Source organism: Pundamilia nyererei, unplaced genomic scaffold (genome assembly GCF_000239375.1).
Source record: "Pundamilia nyererei isolate P.nyererei 1_Seehausen unplaced genomic scaffold, PunNye1.0 scaffold00307, whole genome shotgun sequence".
Taxonomy (NCBI): Eukaryota; Metazoa; Chordata; class Actinopteri; order Cichliformes; family Cichlidae; genus Pundamilia; species Pundamilia nyererei.
Genome location: NW_005187708.1, coordinates 389,619 through 405,165, shown reverse-complemented (window position 1 = coordinate 405,165; position 15,547 = coordinate 389,619). Strand labels below are relative to the sequence as shown.

At 45.9% G+C, this 15,547-nt stretch overlaps 1 protein-coding gene across 7 annotated transcripts in view; it reads left to right on the top strand.

Annotated features, from left to right (window-relative positions):
- The window catches only part of LOC102215717 (disks large homolog 1-like), a 93,688-nt gene that overhangs the window by 57,955 nt on the left and 20,186 nt on the right, over window positions 1-15,547 (top strand). For 5 of the 7 annotated variants that reach the window (XM_005751355.1, XM_005751354.1, XM_013915466.1 and 2 more), the window contains exon 4: window positions 2,224-2,388. In XM_005751355.1, coding sequence (XP_005751412.1) covers window positions 2,224-2,388 — 165 coding nt within the window. Of the gene's footprint in view, window positions 1-2,223; window positions 2,389-7,311; window positions 7,459-15,547 lie in introns of all 7 variants that reach the window. The other 2 variants (XM_013915464.1, XM_013915463.1) reach the window with 1 other exon arrangement.

Sequence of the window (15,547 nt, the reverse complement as noted above, 5' to 3'; positions counted from 1 at the left end):
TAAGCGTTGGAGTAGCTCAGCAGTTATAAAGAAACTGTTTAGTGTTACAGCACAAATGAAACTGTGGCTAAACCAGAGCTGTGATCATACGTGTCTGTTTGTGTCATGTGACCTGAAACGCTTCCTGTGCTGCTGTGTGTATACGAGCCTAAGAAGACACTGCCCGGCGTCGGTAACCCTCCAAAGCTGCGCTGGTGTTGTCTCCATTTATCAGCCACACTCATCATTATGTTGGAGCTGAGCACAGTTTGACTTTCTTTAGAACTGAAACAAACACTGTTTTAGTCTCTGAGGTCAGGATTCACACGTATCCAGTCTTTTAAATCGACTTCTGTTGGTCTCACTCTCATTTCTGAATTTAGTTCTTGTCCTTTGGGGCTCGTTTAATGCTCCTCGTGTTCAATTAGAAACACTCGCATTTTTCTTTTCAGACTCCTCAAAGACTCTTCGAAGTGTTGAGATGAAATAATAATAAAAACGCGCTGATGTTTCTTTAGCCGAGCCTCAGATGGTGGACTGAGTGTTTTTACTTTCGCAGCACTTACTGGAGCTGCATTAACTTCTATTTTCCTGAGCGTGGGCGAGCTGCCTGCATGTTCTCACAGTTTGTCTCAGCTGTTTAATTCTCAGTGGACTGGAGACGAATTTAGTCCATAAAAGTGTTTCTTAAAGTCAGGCCGACACAGACGGAAGGTTGCAACAATGTTACCACTGCCCTCAGATCGAGCAACGTGATTGGCTGTTGAAGCGTTTAAGTCCGTAGCTCCTTCACTGGGTTTTTTTTTTCTTTTTTTTTAATAGGGAAAAGAAAGACTTACTTTCATAAAGAAACTTTATGATTTTAGGAAACCAATAAATCCTGCGATCTTAGTTTTTGGTTGAAATGTTTTCAGTCGGTTGAATTCCTGTTACACCTCCGTGATGTTCAGGTTTCTGATGTCCTCCTCCCGCTCAGCGAGTCGGCGCTCCGAAAAGTGCCCATCACTCGGTTTGGTTACGTAACCGCGTCTGTGCAGGACCGTCGAGTCGTTCACCTGTCACACTGAGCGTCTCTCCTCCCGAAGCCAGAAAACAGATGAGTAAGACTGGAGAGCTCTGACTCATCAAGATGTGAAGGCTGCCGATCAACGGACGAGGCCTCCGAGGAGGACTTCTGCTCTTTTTCCATTTATATCCTCGTTTTTATTTTATAAACTACACCGACTGGAGCTCTGACCACAACAGAGACCCAAGCTGTGATTGGATGTTTGTTGGAGAGGTGCACTCTGGGACTTGAGTTTCTTCTCTTGCACAGGTTTTCTTCACCTGCACCGATGATTCAGTCACAAGGGTTTGGTGCTGACGAGCAGTGAGTCACCTCCTTTTGTTGAGAAAAGCAGTCAGAGGATCAGAGAAGGATTATCCTTTAAATGGACTGGTTCTTATATAGCGCTTCTCTACTCTGAGCACTCAAAGCGCCTTATACAACTAATTCATTCACCCATTCACACAAGCACTTCCAAGCTTAAGTATCTAACATTCATACACATTCACACTCCGATGGATGCATCGGAGAGCAACATGTGGTTAGTATCTTGCCCAAGGATATTTGGCATGCAGACTGGAGCAGCCTGGGATCGAACCACCGACCTTCTGGTTAGTGGCTGATCGGCTCTGCCACGCTGGCGTTCTTTCTGAATTCCTTCCTGGGAATAACAAACTTACTTGGTGACACCTCCAGCTCACCAAGGCCAATCAGAGCCCCCAGAATTTTGGCTCTGTGGACCCGTGGGTCACATTACTGACCAAAAACTGCCCGTTTAGAAAGCTGAAACACAGAAAAGCAGGTTAGCTTATGTTTGGGTTTAAAATTTATTACAAAAAAGGTTTTAAATATGAGGTCTCTGCTGGTTTGTTTGTCTTTTATCGCTTTGTTTTCCCTTCTTTACGTTGAGGTTTTTGTTTTGTTAGTTTGTTGCGTTTTCTTCTCTGTAAATAATGAACCCGTAATTACTGATTCTCACCACATGGTGGAGCCGTCTGCACTGTTGTTGCGCTCGAGTGGAGAGTTTCATGAAGATGTGTCGTGTATAATCGTGACAGCTGCTCCTCCCCGAGCCTGATTCTTTTGGTGGTTCTTCCTCCCCGCTGTCGCTGCTCATAACGGTTCAACTCATTGAACTAGAGTTGTTGTCGCATTGCTGTTGGCCCCGTTTTGCTGATTTTTGCGTTTTCCTGTTGCAGAAGTACAGGCACCACGATGAGGACTCGTCCCCCCAGGACCAGAGCTCCCCCCAGCTGACGGAGGAGGCTGGGGGCCCAGAGCTGGTCCAGGTAGCAGAGAAGAACCTTTCCCTGATCGAGAATGTGCACGGCTACGTCACCCACGCTCACATCTCACCGATGAAGGTAGGAGATGGCATTGTCTCAGCCTCGCGTCTCTCTCATTGGTCCAAACGGCGACTTTACTGGCTTCTCTTTCAAACAGTCAGCGAGCCACGGCCTTCATTTCAGACGTTAAAACGTCCGTCACAGTCAGATCGTTGATGAGCATTATGTTCTGTAGCTTCAGCAAATAAAAAGCTTGCTCTCAGTTTCAGTGAAAACCTGCTTCTGGAGGTTTTTAATGTAATGTTTTTAAGTCCAACGGTCCTTCTGAAAAGACCTGGCTGAGCCAACATTCAGGCAAAATCCAAGATTTCAGCTCAGTTTGTTAAAATGCCAGTGAAGTTCATGTGTTTCTCATCTCTTTACATTTGTTTCCTGATGGCGACTTTTCGTGTTTATGTATTCACACCAATCAGAGTCGCCGCATTCCACTTTAATCAGTCGATCACACACACACACACACACACACACACACACACACACACACACACACACGGAGGATGAGGCTTGTTGCTTGTATGTGTTGCATCATGTGACCCATTAAAATGCTGACGCTGCTCTGAAGCTCACACCTGTTTCCTGTCATCACGCCATCACACACCTTTCAAATTCCTCTGGTCCACGTTTCAGTGTTACAGCTGCAGCAGGTAAAAGTCCAGGTGAGATCACCGCATGGTATTGTGGGCGGAGCCTGAGAATTCCCCCTGAGGTAAACCTACAGGATTAGATGTTTGGGGTCTCGATGTTGAGGCCGTCCAGGAGTTCCCACTAGTGGACGCTTCCTAAAGTTTTCCATGAACAGAATCAAAGCTGTGCGATCATAAATGTGAAAGGACAGAAATTCTGTCAAACGTGGATTCATCCAGCTCCTGATGTTTCATCCAAACATTGAGAGGGAAGTAGCAGTCCTGGCTGCTGGAACGCCCTGTTAGAGCTTCCTACTAGTTTCCCGGATTTTCCCAGTCTGAAAATAATTTAGGTGACTCAAACGCTTCAGGACAAAAGCACGAGCTGATATTTAAACACTTTCCTCGTGTGATGTGAGCAGCTTCTCTCACAGCCGGGCCTCGGTTTGGAAACCAGATCGCGCTCGGTCTGTTTCTCGCCGTCCTGGAAGCTCAACCAGGGGAATTTGGCGTGCTCCCAGTCACGTGACTCTGCCTCCTGTTCGTGCTGCTTCTGTCAGCGCCCGCTGTGTTTGTGTCTGTCGCCGCTCGGGCCTCCACGTTACTCTCATAACGACTGTGTGTGCCGTTAAAGGAGCATTTCACCAACTCCACACGTCCACGTTAATGTGTGTGCCCGTCGTCTGTGGAGAAGAGCTGTCACGGTGCATTATGGGAAGTGTAGGATCCAGTGTTTTTGTAGCTTGGCCGATTAATTAGGGACAAATAAACAGTATTTAGAAAGATGCTTTTTTCTGACGAGCTGTTAAAGTAACACTGAAAATCTCTTTAACGCTTTCAAAACGTTTGAAATTATCTTTAAGTTTGTAAAAATAAAGCGGATACAGAAAAGAACCTTCAGTTTAAGCCGTTCTTGACAAAGAAGGTGATGAATTATAAATAGTCATTAAAATGACTTTTTCTTCCCACGTTTGATGAATAAATCGTTTAATAAAAGATCAGTTTAAATAAAAACCAAAGGCTGCTTCGGTGAGATGTCGCTGTATTTCCAGCTGATTGTCACATAAATGTGTTTCCTCATCAGTGTGCAGCGGCGCCAGAGAACAAACGGAAAGGCCTCCTGCCTGAAATCTGCCTCCGTGTTTCGTGCTCAGAGCTGATTAATCCGATCTCCGATTAGCTGAGATGTGATATTTCACGGAGGTTTGACCCGTTTCACGCTGCACTGCTCGTGGTAACTGAGAACATGGGATCGGATCAAAGCTGGGTGGCTGTGACTCGCAGATGGAGCTCTGCTGCCATCGTGTGGAGATCAGATCATCTGAAGCACGAGGCCAAAGCGCCGTCACAGAGGGTGTTGATGCCGCACCAGGTGGATCTAACCCCACTTTCTTTGAGGCTTCAGTCTCTTATTTAAACCTTATTTAACAGAAATCTCAAAAATTTGTCTAATTTCTTTTTAATGTCTCGTGCTTTAAATATGAGACCTGTATGAAATCTGTAGGTGATTGCCTCCCAGTGTTTGTGAAGGGTATTACATCATAAATCACATGAACGAGGGAAATGAAAACAAAGTTATGTTTTATAATCTCTCTTAATATAGAAAGATTTGTGTTCATTCTAAAGACTTTCGAGATCTGTCAGATTTTTGATGCTTTGTTCTTTGAAACAGAATAAAAAGCTCGTTAATTTTAAAGATAAGGCACGTCCACATAGTTCAGACAGCGGCTGACATAATTATGTCAAAGTAACGCTTAACATCGGCGTCCACAGCGTCAAAACTGGGAACCTGCTCGTGCTGAAAACACGGCTCACGCCAACACAGGTTCACGTGAACATCTGGAACTCCTGGAATAAAAATGCACCACAGTAAATGTGGAGAGCTGAGAGGAGCACTGTGTTTGGTATAAAGATTTGAGATGATGTGAGAAGAAACTCCACTAAACTTTGTTTCTATGCAGGAAACAATTACCGTTAAAAAGAAAAGGAAAGAAAAAACAGCCGAACACGAAACAGTCGAGCTGCAAACGGTTCAAACGCTCCGTCGATCGAAGGGAAGGACGCGCATTCTCACATCTGACCAGCCAAACTCGCTGAAACAGTCGGACCAGCGTCAGATAAGCCTCAGAGAGCAGAAGGCATGAATAAAAAACTTTGTTCACGTGACTGAGTGAGTCCATCGTGGTCCGAGGGTTGGAGAAAGATCCGCTCAGTGCAGACGATAAAGTTTTAGTTGATCTAAAGAGAGAAACTGATCTCGATGAGGCTTTTTTGGGCCAGATGTTAAACACTGGATGAGGAGAATGAAGTCAAAGCTGTTTTGGTTTGTGTGTGAGCTAACGTCGGCCTCTGGGCTGCAGTTCTGTGGTGTAGTTGGAGGTTTATTGTGATGTGTTGTAGCCTTCACCTGTTCACTGTGTGTGTCCCCCTGTTGTATGTGGTTTTCCACACGTGTGTTGCAGCAGCGTTCACGCCTGATTCGGACTTGTGTGTTCGGTCCTGACAGTGTGACGGACTCGTCTCTGAGAGGGTTCAGCCTGCCGTCCAGTAAAAGCCTCAAAGTAACAGAAATGAACCAAAAAGTGCTGCAGAATCAATCAAATCATAAATGTTTGACCCATTTTTGTTTCTACTGAATAAATCGACCTGAATAAAAAAGACAAACCTCAGCAGGCTCATTGATCACTGATCTTCTCCTGACCTGTGGTCACGCCGTTATCCATCAAAGCTCCTCCTCTTTGTCCTCCTCATCAGTTTATCGCTCGCTCACCTGTGAACTCTCAGGTTTCTGTGATTCCTCTCCCTCAGATTTCTTCTTAAAGCAGATCTGACCTCATTTGTAATGATGTTCAGACTCTGATGATATTCTGTTATTCTTCTCGTCAGGTCTCATCTACAGATTCAAACCATCGAGGCGCTCTGTGTGCGTAAACATCGGTATGCGAGATGATGTCCAGTTCTGAGTTTAACTCTGGCGAGATGTTCAAATCGTCCCTTTTAACAATAATTTTTCTTTGTTTGGTGGAAATTAACCAAAAATTCCATAAATAGAATCAGTTATCAGCCTCGAGTTGTATATTTGCTGCAGCTCATCGAGAGTTTGTCATGAATATTAAGATAAAAATAATACAGCTTATTCTCTGTATTAGCAGCCAGGCTTTAAGTGCCTAAAGTCCCTCAGTTAGTCTCTCAGCTGGGCCCAACTGTCTAAAAGCACTAAATTGTCTTTAGGCAGTGACTTCTGATTGGTCGGGGTTAGCCAAAGATAGTAGCGTGCATGAAAACATCCCGTTTTACAGCATTAACCTTTCAGGCTGGTGAAAAATCGAAACAGCAAAGCATTGCAATGTTTTGTGTGCAGTCTGAATACTACAAACGAGAGGGCAACCTCTCTGCAAACAGTGGCAGTCTGACTCTGACTGCACTCGTTGTCAAAGGTTTGCAAGTGAGTGCATCTACTTTACAAACGCAGACAGCCGGTTGGCATCAGTCTGAGTCTGTCAGGCAGCTGCAGGCATCCTGCTAGATTCATGTAGAACAGACAAACACGTGTAACAACTACATGTGAACCTCTGTGTGGACAGACGGCAACGGAGATGTGATTTTCTATGATTTCTCACAGTAAATTGTTGGTTAAGGTTAAACTGACTGTGCTACGTTCATTGTGTCCATGTCTGTCAGTCTCATTTTGCAGTGAGAACCATTATGCTGTTAGATGAAGTTATTGTAGTGGAGTCTGCCTTACAGTCTAAAGGACCTGCAGGTGACTGTTGCTGTGATTTGGCGCCGTATAAATAAATAAAACTGAATTGACAAAGTTTAACTTCAGTTTAAAATAGTGATAAATCACAGTATGTTTTTGCACAATAGTACAAATTGTTCAGAAAATGTTAAAAATTGCAGTAACATCACATGATGGGGTGAATCTGCCCTCTGACAGGAAGTGGACTCAGAGGAAGTTGATGTAAATTACAGAGTGTCGGTTTGAATCTGCAGATGAACGAAGGTAAAAGGTCCTGCTGACCGAAAGTCTTGGATCAGGTCTCGCATGTGTGCGGCCCCCGGGGGTGGAGGTGTCTGCGACTATCGTTAAAGCAGAAAGGTGGTGGAGACGAGTGCACTAGCCAATCAGAGGGAACCATGTTTGTCTGTCCAGTGTTTGCTGTGTTGTTTTGGTCGTTCAGTGTAGAAACATGTCACCTTCATCCGTACGGAGACGCCTCCCTGAGCGCTCCTCCGTGTCTGTCTGTCTGTGACGCTCCTCCTGCCGTGTCTGAGCGAGCCGCCGTGTCTCCTCCTCTGCTCCTCTGTCCTTTAGGTAGCGTCTCTGGAGTGCATCTTTGACGGCTCAACTTTAGGACAGCATCACCCGGAGCTCCCCTCCCCTACGTCCTCCACTCTCTACCCCCACGGAGAGGAAAGCCCCCTCCCCTCCTGCTCCTCCAACCCTTACCCCCCGATCCAGGTAAACCCCCACCCCTCACCTTCCCGTCCCGCCGGGTTGTTTTCTTGGTACTGCTGTATTATTTCACATCGCCATCATTTTTCACACCTATCTGAAGCACGACGTGCTCTGATTACAAATGATTTGCTCTGTGGTAAAAACTCACATGTTTAAACTGTAATAAATTAGCATTTTAGGGGCGTGGCCTCTTTGGCTGACAGGTGGATGGTGACACAGGCGGCTGTAGCTGCTAGCTCTGTGCGTGTTTGTGCTGTGGGAGTGTTTTGGAGCGTGTGTTTAGTGACATTAGCTGACAGTAATATGGCTGCTGTGAGGTTAGTGTACCAACAGGCCATCCAAGAAGTCTGAGCGCGAGCGCTGGGGAACTGATAGGATTGTATTTGGAGGTTACTGAGCGTCAGTGAGCCGGTATCTGTGTGATGCACCCGTACAGCTTGCTAACATGCTAATTCTGGTGTTTAACCCTGTCATAGAACCAAGTCTGCCAGAGCTTACTTTATATTTTTACATGCTGTGGAGCCATTTGTGGGAGCATTTCAAGTTGCTATACATCCTATACAACTGTTATAGCCCAAATTTTAGTAATATGTCTGCATTAAGTCCATAGTAACTACATAAATTGCAAAAAAGTGCAATAAACTACAAAAAAATTGAAAATCGTTTTTGTTTTTTGTACATATATTTCTACTTAGAGAAATTTAAGAGGTTTATCCCTCAAAACTTTAAATACAAAAAAGTTGCAAAAAATAGTTTACAGCAACAGCAAATTTATTTTGAGTGTCTTCATAGTTTTATTTTTTAGATACACCAATTTTTATATACTGCAGAAAAAACAAAAATAAATATTATAATGCAAATTTGCAAAGAAAACGGCAGGTGCATCAAAATAAACTATTTAAAGCAGTGCAATTTCAGTTCTAAGCATCCCAGCAACTATTCAGAAAAGCATGAAGTCAAACATGACTTTTAAAAACACCAGTATAGGCTTATAAGGCCCATAAGTAAAAAAAACAACAACAACTACATTTCGGTTTCGGGCAGGTAATGGTGGACATGCGATAGTTCGCACTGACGTCTATTCCAACGTAGGAAGTGTTATGAACAGCTGATCGGATCAGCAAAGCGTGTTTCTGGAATATTATGTTTTTGTTACTGCAAGTGGTTTTTATGCAGTTTTTGCAAAGCTTTATGTGGAAGTAACCCGTGACCGAGGACAAGCTGATGGCATAAGATGTAAGTACAACTCCTCCGGTTTCACCGCAAACCGCAAACTTGGCTGTGTGCACAACTTATCTGTAGTGAAGTTTGAGGGTCTTGCAAACTGCAGGAGTTTCCTGTTGGCAGGCGTGCCGATGAGTCAGCAGCAGGTCTCTGTTCGATTCCCGCTGTCCCGCAGCTTTACTGAATGTCACTGATTGGTTTTCCACATGTTTTACCTGCAACTGTCCAAAGATAAAGAACAGAGGTGGGGGGTGGGGGTTCTGGCCCTGATCGGTGCAGCTGTTTGTGCCTCAGACTCTTCAGCACCTCCAACACTCTTTGGAGGAATCTCTTCATCCAGCTCTTCATTGTTTCTTAAACGTTTGATCTGCAGCGGCCGCCCTGCCTGACGTCAGCAGGTGGATGCTATCTCCACCGCCTCCACGGCGATAACGCAGCAAATGGACTGTCACATCCCACAAAGACGGCGAGGGCCGCGAGGACGTACTGTACGCCCCTGTGTTTATTGTCCCTTTCATTTTTTTTTCATCTCGTTTTCTCCACCTCTCACTCGACTCGCTGTCCTCAGCAGCGCCATGGCAACACAGGAGATGAATGTCGACAAAGAAAATCCAGACGGCAGGAAAATGGAGAAGGAGGAGGAGGAGGGGTGAACCTCCACGGAAGGACAAGGAACGATTTAGTGAGGCTTTCAGTAACACTGTGAGGGGGTGATGATAAAATGGAGAGCTGCCCTCCTCTTCGTCCCCAACAGAAAGATTTACAGCTGCTCTCAAGTATATTTAGCAGCAGAGCTCATGAAACGAGGGCTCCTTCATCGTCTCCGCTGCACGTCGGTCCGGGGAGGACGGGCCAGCTCTATTTAAAGCTTTATGAAGTTTCAGGGAAACCGTTCAATGTCGGTGCGGACGTCTTCCTGAGCGGGAAACTCGGTGGATGGCGGGGAAAACGTGTTCATTTAAGCGTTTATGGTAGGTTCGTACACTGTAAGAAGAAACACGAGTGGCCGATCTCACAGCAGACAGAAACTTACATGAGTTTAAAGTTTATGTGCCAGGTTTTCTTCTTCATCACATCAGTGAGATAATTTATTAATTTATTTTAAAAAATGCATTTCTAACATGTTTTACTGAGGTTTTCTCTCCTGAAACTAAGGTTTCTGCTGCAAACAGGTTTCAATGCTTCCCTTAAACACTATGTTCTGCATCTGAACCAAACGCGCTCCTCCTTTTGCCCCGTTTGTACCGATTCAGTTTTCAGGAACTTTGGTTCATTAGTTTTCGTGTAATCGAGAAACAGTGAAAGTGTGCAACAAACTGAGTAACAAAGAAAAATCCAAACCTCGGTACAACTCAGAGTCTTGACCTCAGAACTTCTACTCAACATATTTACTCTTAAATTCATCTTAAGATCAAATAAATGTGAAGCTTTTGACTCATCGCTCTCTTCTCTTTGTATAAAATGAAGTTTGGTCTTTGGGGTTCATCCACAGCCTGGTTTAAAGGACACGGTGGCCTCAGGTCATCAGGATCAGCTGCTACGTAAAGCGGGGTGTCATCATCGTACAGGTGTGTTTCCTCTGGCTTATGGATCAGGTAACTGTTTGAAAGGCGTGTCCTGGGCAGAGCCTGGTGGGACACCATGTCAGAGGTTTAGTGTCTGTAAGAGAAGCTTTTAATCACTGTTTTCATCAGTGACCTCAGGCCCAACACGGCGCTTACAGCAGAAAACCTTTAAAGGACTAAAATTGAGACAAACATGATTCACCAGAAAGTCTTGTTTTATTAAGAATATGACCACAACTTTAGACTCTTGATATCAATCTAGCAAAAATTATACAAATTAAAGCTGTTTGACAGTTTTAAATGCAGTATATGCACCATACTTTAATAAGAAAACATTTATTTCGTTTGGACAAAAGGAAGCAGGCGAGCAGGTGAATAAAACCAGACTGACATTTTGGCCCAGCCTTCAGACTAGCACCACTTACATACGGATATATGTTTTTAGCAGGCAGTAAAGAACGAAGAGCTGACGTAGAGTGATGTGACTCTGATGCTGACGGTGCATGTTAATGAAACGGACACTTTGCTTCATCATGTGACAGACTTGGACTCTTCTGTACTTCCTGTTCTCAGGTTTATGACCTTAAAAGGAAAATGTACAAAATCACGTAATGAAGTGAAAATTGCAGAATAATAACAGCCATTTAAAAACAAATGATGAGTGCAGGTTACAGCTGCGTGTTATAAATCATAGTTTTTAATCTATAACATTTAAATGACTAAAGAAAAATGTTGTATTCTAGATTTCTCAAAATTATATCAATGCTGCGCTACAGAAATAAAAAGTGGTCTCCTTGAGACGTGCAGACGTCCATTGATCTCTGATGTTCCTGTGGGCCGGATTTGGGCCCTGGGTGGCCTGTTTCTGGCCCCAGCACCACATGTTTGCCACCATTGCTCTAAATGAACTCGCTGTGCTGTCGTGACCGCCACTCCTGTGATCTCCACACCGGGAAAACTCGGAGTCTTCCCTGCTGACTCATTTTCGGAGTCTGAAGTAGGACAAAGGTCAGCTGGACCAACCCCGCTGAGAGGGAGGAGGAGGAGGAGGAAGACTGTGTGAGGTTTCCAGACTGCAGAGAGAAGAGATCAGAGGACCAACTTCCTCCCTGCCTGCGCTCTCTTTAAACGCACACACACACACACACACACACACACACACGCTCTCTCTCTCGCTCGTCCTCTCGTCAGCCCTGCAGTCTGCTGTTGCTGTCTGCTCCACACAGACGGAGGCTCGCCGACCGGCTGCCGAGCGATGCTCTCTCACCCCGTCGCCACGTTAATCCCCCCCCAGAGGCTCCGCGCTTTCTCCCCCCGTCACCCCCGCGCCATGACGAGCGTTTATCCCCGCTGACAGGAAGAGGACGACCGCGGTTCGGCTCATCTCCCGGTCACCTCCGTCGGCTCCTCTGCAGCCTCCCTGTTTGTGTCTGAGAGGAAGAAGACGAGGAGGTGGGGTGGGGGGGGACCCAAGGTGGAGTGAAGCCCCCTCCCATCGTCTGTTCTCCAGCCAGCACCACCTCTGCCACCCCGCAGCCTGCAGCAGGAGCGAGGAGGCGCAGAGGAGGCGACACACCACCTTCAGCGCAGCAGCAGCGGCAGCATCAACATGCTCAACTCTGTGTGGTACGCCAAAAAGATGGGCCGCCGCATCATGGGCACCCTGAGGAGAACCAAGCGGCTCCACCGGCGCCTACTGGTAGGTCGCCCCCCCTCCTCCAGCTCCTCCACCTCCCACCTATGAGGAAAATAAATCCTCCCAAAGGTTAGGAGGTAGGGGGAGGTGCTGCAGCGTGCAGCGTGACTCATTTCCTAGCACGTGTGTTCATACGGTCATGCACTCCCTCGTGTGTGTGTGTGTGGTGAACGTATTGATCGGGCCGTCTGCTGCGTGACGCTGCTGGCTGATGTGTAAAAGTTGCAACAGGAGATCTGCTGCTGCTGCGTCATGTGTCGGCTCGCGCACAAACGCTCACATCTGGTCCAGAAACGCCCTCGATCCGCATCCAGCAGATTTACGTCGTGATAAAGAACATGCGGCAGCGCGTGTGTGTGTCACTGAGGTGATTTGTTGATAAGGCTGCAGCGGCCGTGAGCGGGTTTTTACATTAACGTTTCGTCTCGATGTGTGAATGTTCCAGAGCTGTGCTTTGAATCTGACGGCGAGGACGAGGTGGCGCTCGGAGTCTCGGGGGTCCGTGTTGGTGTCGTACCTGTGCAGGTTTCCCTGACCCGCTCTCTGCCTCTGTGTGGCTACGCTGAACAGGTTTACCTGCATAAACAGCAGCATCATGTTCTGGGCAGATGTGAGGAACCCCTGCAGTAGCACATGCCTTCCCTGGCGTTGCCTAGCAACCTCTAGGCTCCTGACACACAGCGCTACCCGACCACCTCCCCCCGTTTACTGACACACACACTCATACGTTAACATACATGCTCGTCTGCAGCTGTATTTTTATCACAGCGAGGTTGTAACGGGTGGCGTCATGGTTACAGCGGGCTATGACGCGACGCCTGGACGACGTGGAAGGCGTTTTCGGTGGCAACGAACCAGCTGAGGATCGTTTAGCAGCTAAAGAGGCGATAATTCCCCTCAGGTGCTTTCACGCCTCCCGAGTCGGATCATATGTTGATGTTCAGTTTATTCGTGCTGCCTCCGGGTGGAGCATCAGACTCTGTTACAAACGGGAACACGCTGGACTTCCCAGGGACGCGCTGATCCAACTTTTCCATCTCTGATGCCGTTCCTACGACACCTGACAACGTAGCATCGTTAGTATTACTCTGTAATCCTCACTGTGAGAAAGAGACTGGAAGTCATCCTTTTATTTTCCAGTAAAACGCTGAGCAGTGGGTGAAATGTTTGACACTGTGGGCTCTGTCCACAGGCCGATTCACCTGTGACCCAAATATCTCATCAGTGTCTGCTTCATCGTTCCTGCTGTTCTCATCGGTCACATCAGGAGGTCCTGGCAGGATTCAACTCTTAAACATGTTAACATGAGTCTGAAGTCAGACTCGTGGTCATTGTGGGTTAGCATTGCTCTTCGACTACACACAGAAAGGAATGATGTGAAATGCACAGGTGTGGTCCTTCAGGGGGCGAGCAGCACATCATCGGTGCGTAGTCCGAATGCTGATTGGCTGAAATGTTGTCATGAGGTTGGTGACATAAAGTTGTGGAAATGGTAGACTGAGATAAACCACTTACAGATGGACGTCTGAGTTTAGTTATAATTAGGTAAATGAAGTCAGCGGACAACATTTTCATGGAAAATAATACGAGTGGTGGTAATCCAGCTGTTGACACGAACGTCACAGCCCAACAAACACGCCGACGAGCGAGCTCACAGCTGGAATCAAACCTCGGGTAGTTTTGTAGTTTCAGAGCTGATTGTGACGACTCCTGGATCAGAGGCCACGCAGGAGGTGAGATGAGGACTGGAGCTGATGATGGGAAAGTTTGATTGTTTATAGTTTGTGAGTCATCGTGAGATTGCAGCTGTCAGACGATCATTAGCTGCATTTCTTCAGAGAGAGATATGACACCCAGCAGGCAAACAGAGCTAAAAGCACCATTAATGACTGTTGTACATGAGCACAGTGTGAGGAAAGAGTAATAATGTGACGTGATGACTGAAGTGCTGTGTTTGGTGCGGGGCTGTTGAAATGCATGGTTTAATTTACCCCGAGCAGCAGACGTTACTTTGTTTGGCAGGCGAACCTGATGCAGGTCTGTGGTCATGTCAAAGTTGCTCTAATTACATCCAGACATCACCGAAGTCCAAATCTTTCATCTTTCATTCTGACAGTTGAACTGTTAAATGGAAGATTTTACTGTCAGATCCAAAGTGACTCTCCTGGGGGGGTTGGTAGTTCTACTCCTCTGTTCCCTCGTGGGTTGTTTAGTGTTTGGGCAGAGCAGTCCAGACGTGACTCGGAGCTCTGATTCATGGCTGTAATCTGTTTCCTGTCCCGTCAGGTGTGACTCATGTCAACACAATTCTTTCATCTGTAATAAAACGATCAGCGTTGCTGCTTTAGCAGGTGTAACAATTAAGTTTAACATCCATGAAAACAGAAATTTATTAAATTTAACGGAGTTAGAAGTTAACAGGAAGTTAGCTCGCTAGTTTCCACCTAAACATGTTGTGCTACGTGATTGCTAGCGACACAGCTATGTTAGCATAACTTTAGCACAGTGAAGCTGGAGGATGAACGCCAACTTTTTTCCACTCATTAAAAGTTAACGTGAGGGATTCTGGTGGTCAGGGACAAATGTAATCGCATAGCAGGATGCTGTACACGGGGCAAACTTCAGTCAGGGGAACAACTGAGATCATTCATCCACAATACGAGGTTAGTTATTAATATACTGCAACAACACGGGAACAGAGCAGCTGCGAGAGAATTCAACATTAATGAATCAATGTTACAGAAGTGGAGGAAGCGCAGTTTTTCGCTTTCCCCATATTTCAAAAGTACTTCATCTCTTTGCTATGACTGTCGCTCGCCATAATTTGCAGATGATAATGGTTTTAGCCGCTGCGATGCTTTCGACCAAAACAGGCGCAGCTTGATGACATCATCAACATGCGCTATCGCGATAGAGCAATATAGTCAAAATCTATCGTTGGCCAAATTTATATGGTTTCTATCGTTTCTATCGCCCACCCCTAGTTGAAGGTAAACCCCAACAACATGGGGTCAGCTACTTCAGTGATAACGCTGCAATCACCCATAAAACGGGGTTCTTCCTCTCAGTCGTTGCCAAATATTTGCTAACGGGGGATTGTGGTGGTGTTGGGATTCTGATTCTCAAACTGAACCAACCTGAACAGAATTGAAATGATTTCGTTCTGAAGTAATTTTCTGGAATTTCAGTAAGCACGATTGACCGACCTGTAGTTAAGTCCGTGAATCTGTTTTAACTCACTGAACACGAATCTGTGGGTTTTTTCTCTCTTAGTTTTTATAAAGAAAAGCAAACAGCAGAAATCGTGACAGAAATATCTCACATCCTCTGGCTGCTGCTGTTATGGAGTAACACAAACAGGCCGGAAACTAACGCTATATGCAGATGATGTCGTTTTGTAAAAGCACAAAATCAAATGGATCGTTCCTAAAGCTGGTCGTAAAAGGCCTCCACGGTTCTGCTGATAACCTGCTGTGTTCCTGCAGTTTCCTGTGAAATGAGGTAGAGCTGGGCGATAGAACGATATGTATTGCGAAATAACTTTTTCTCGATAGAAAAATGAAACTATTGCGATAGGCCTCACCGCTCTTGTCCTCTTTAAAAAAAA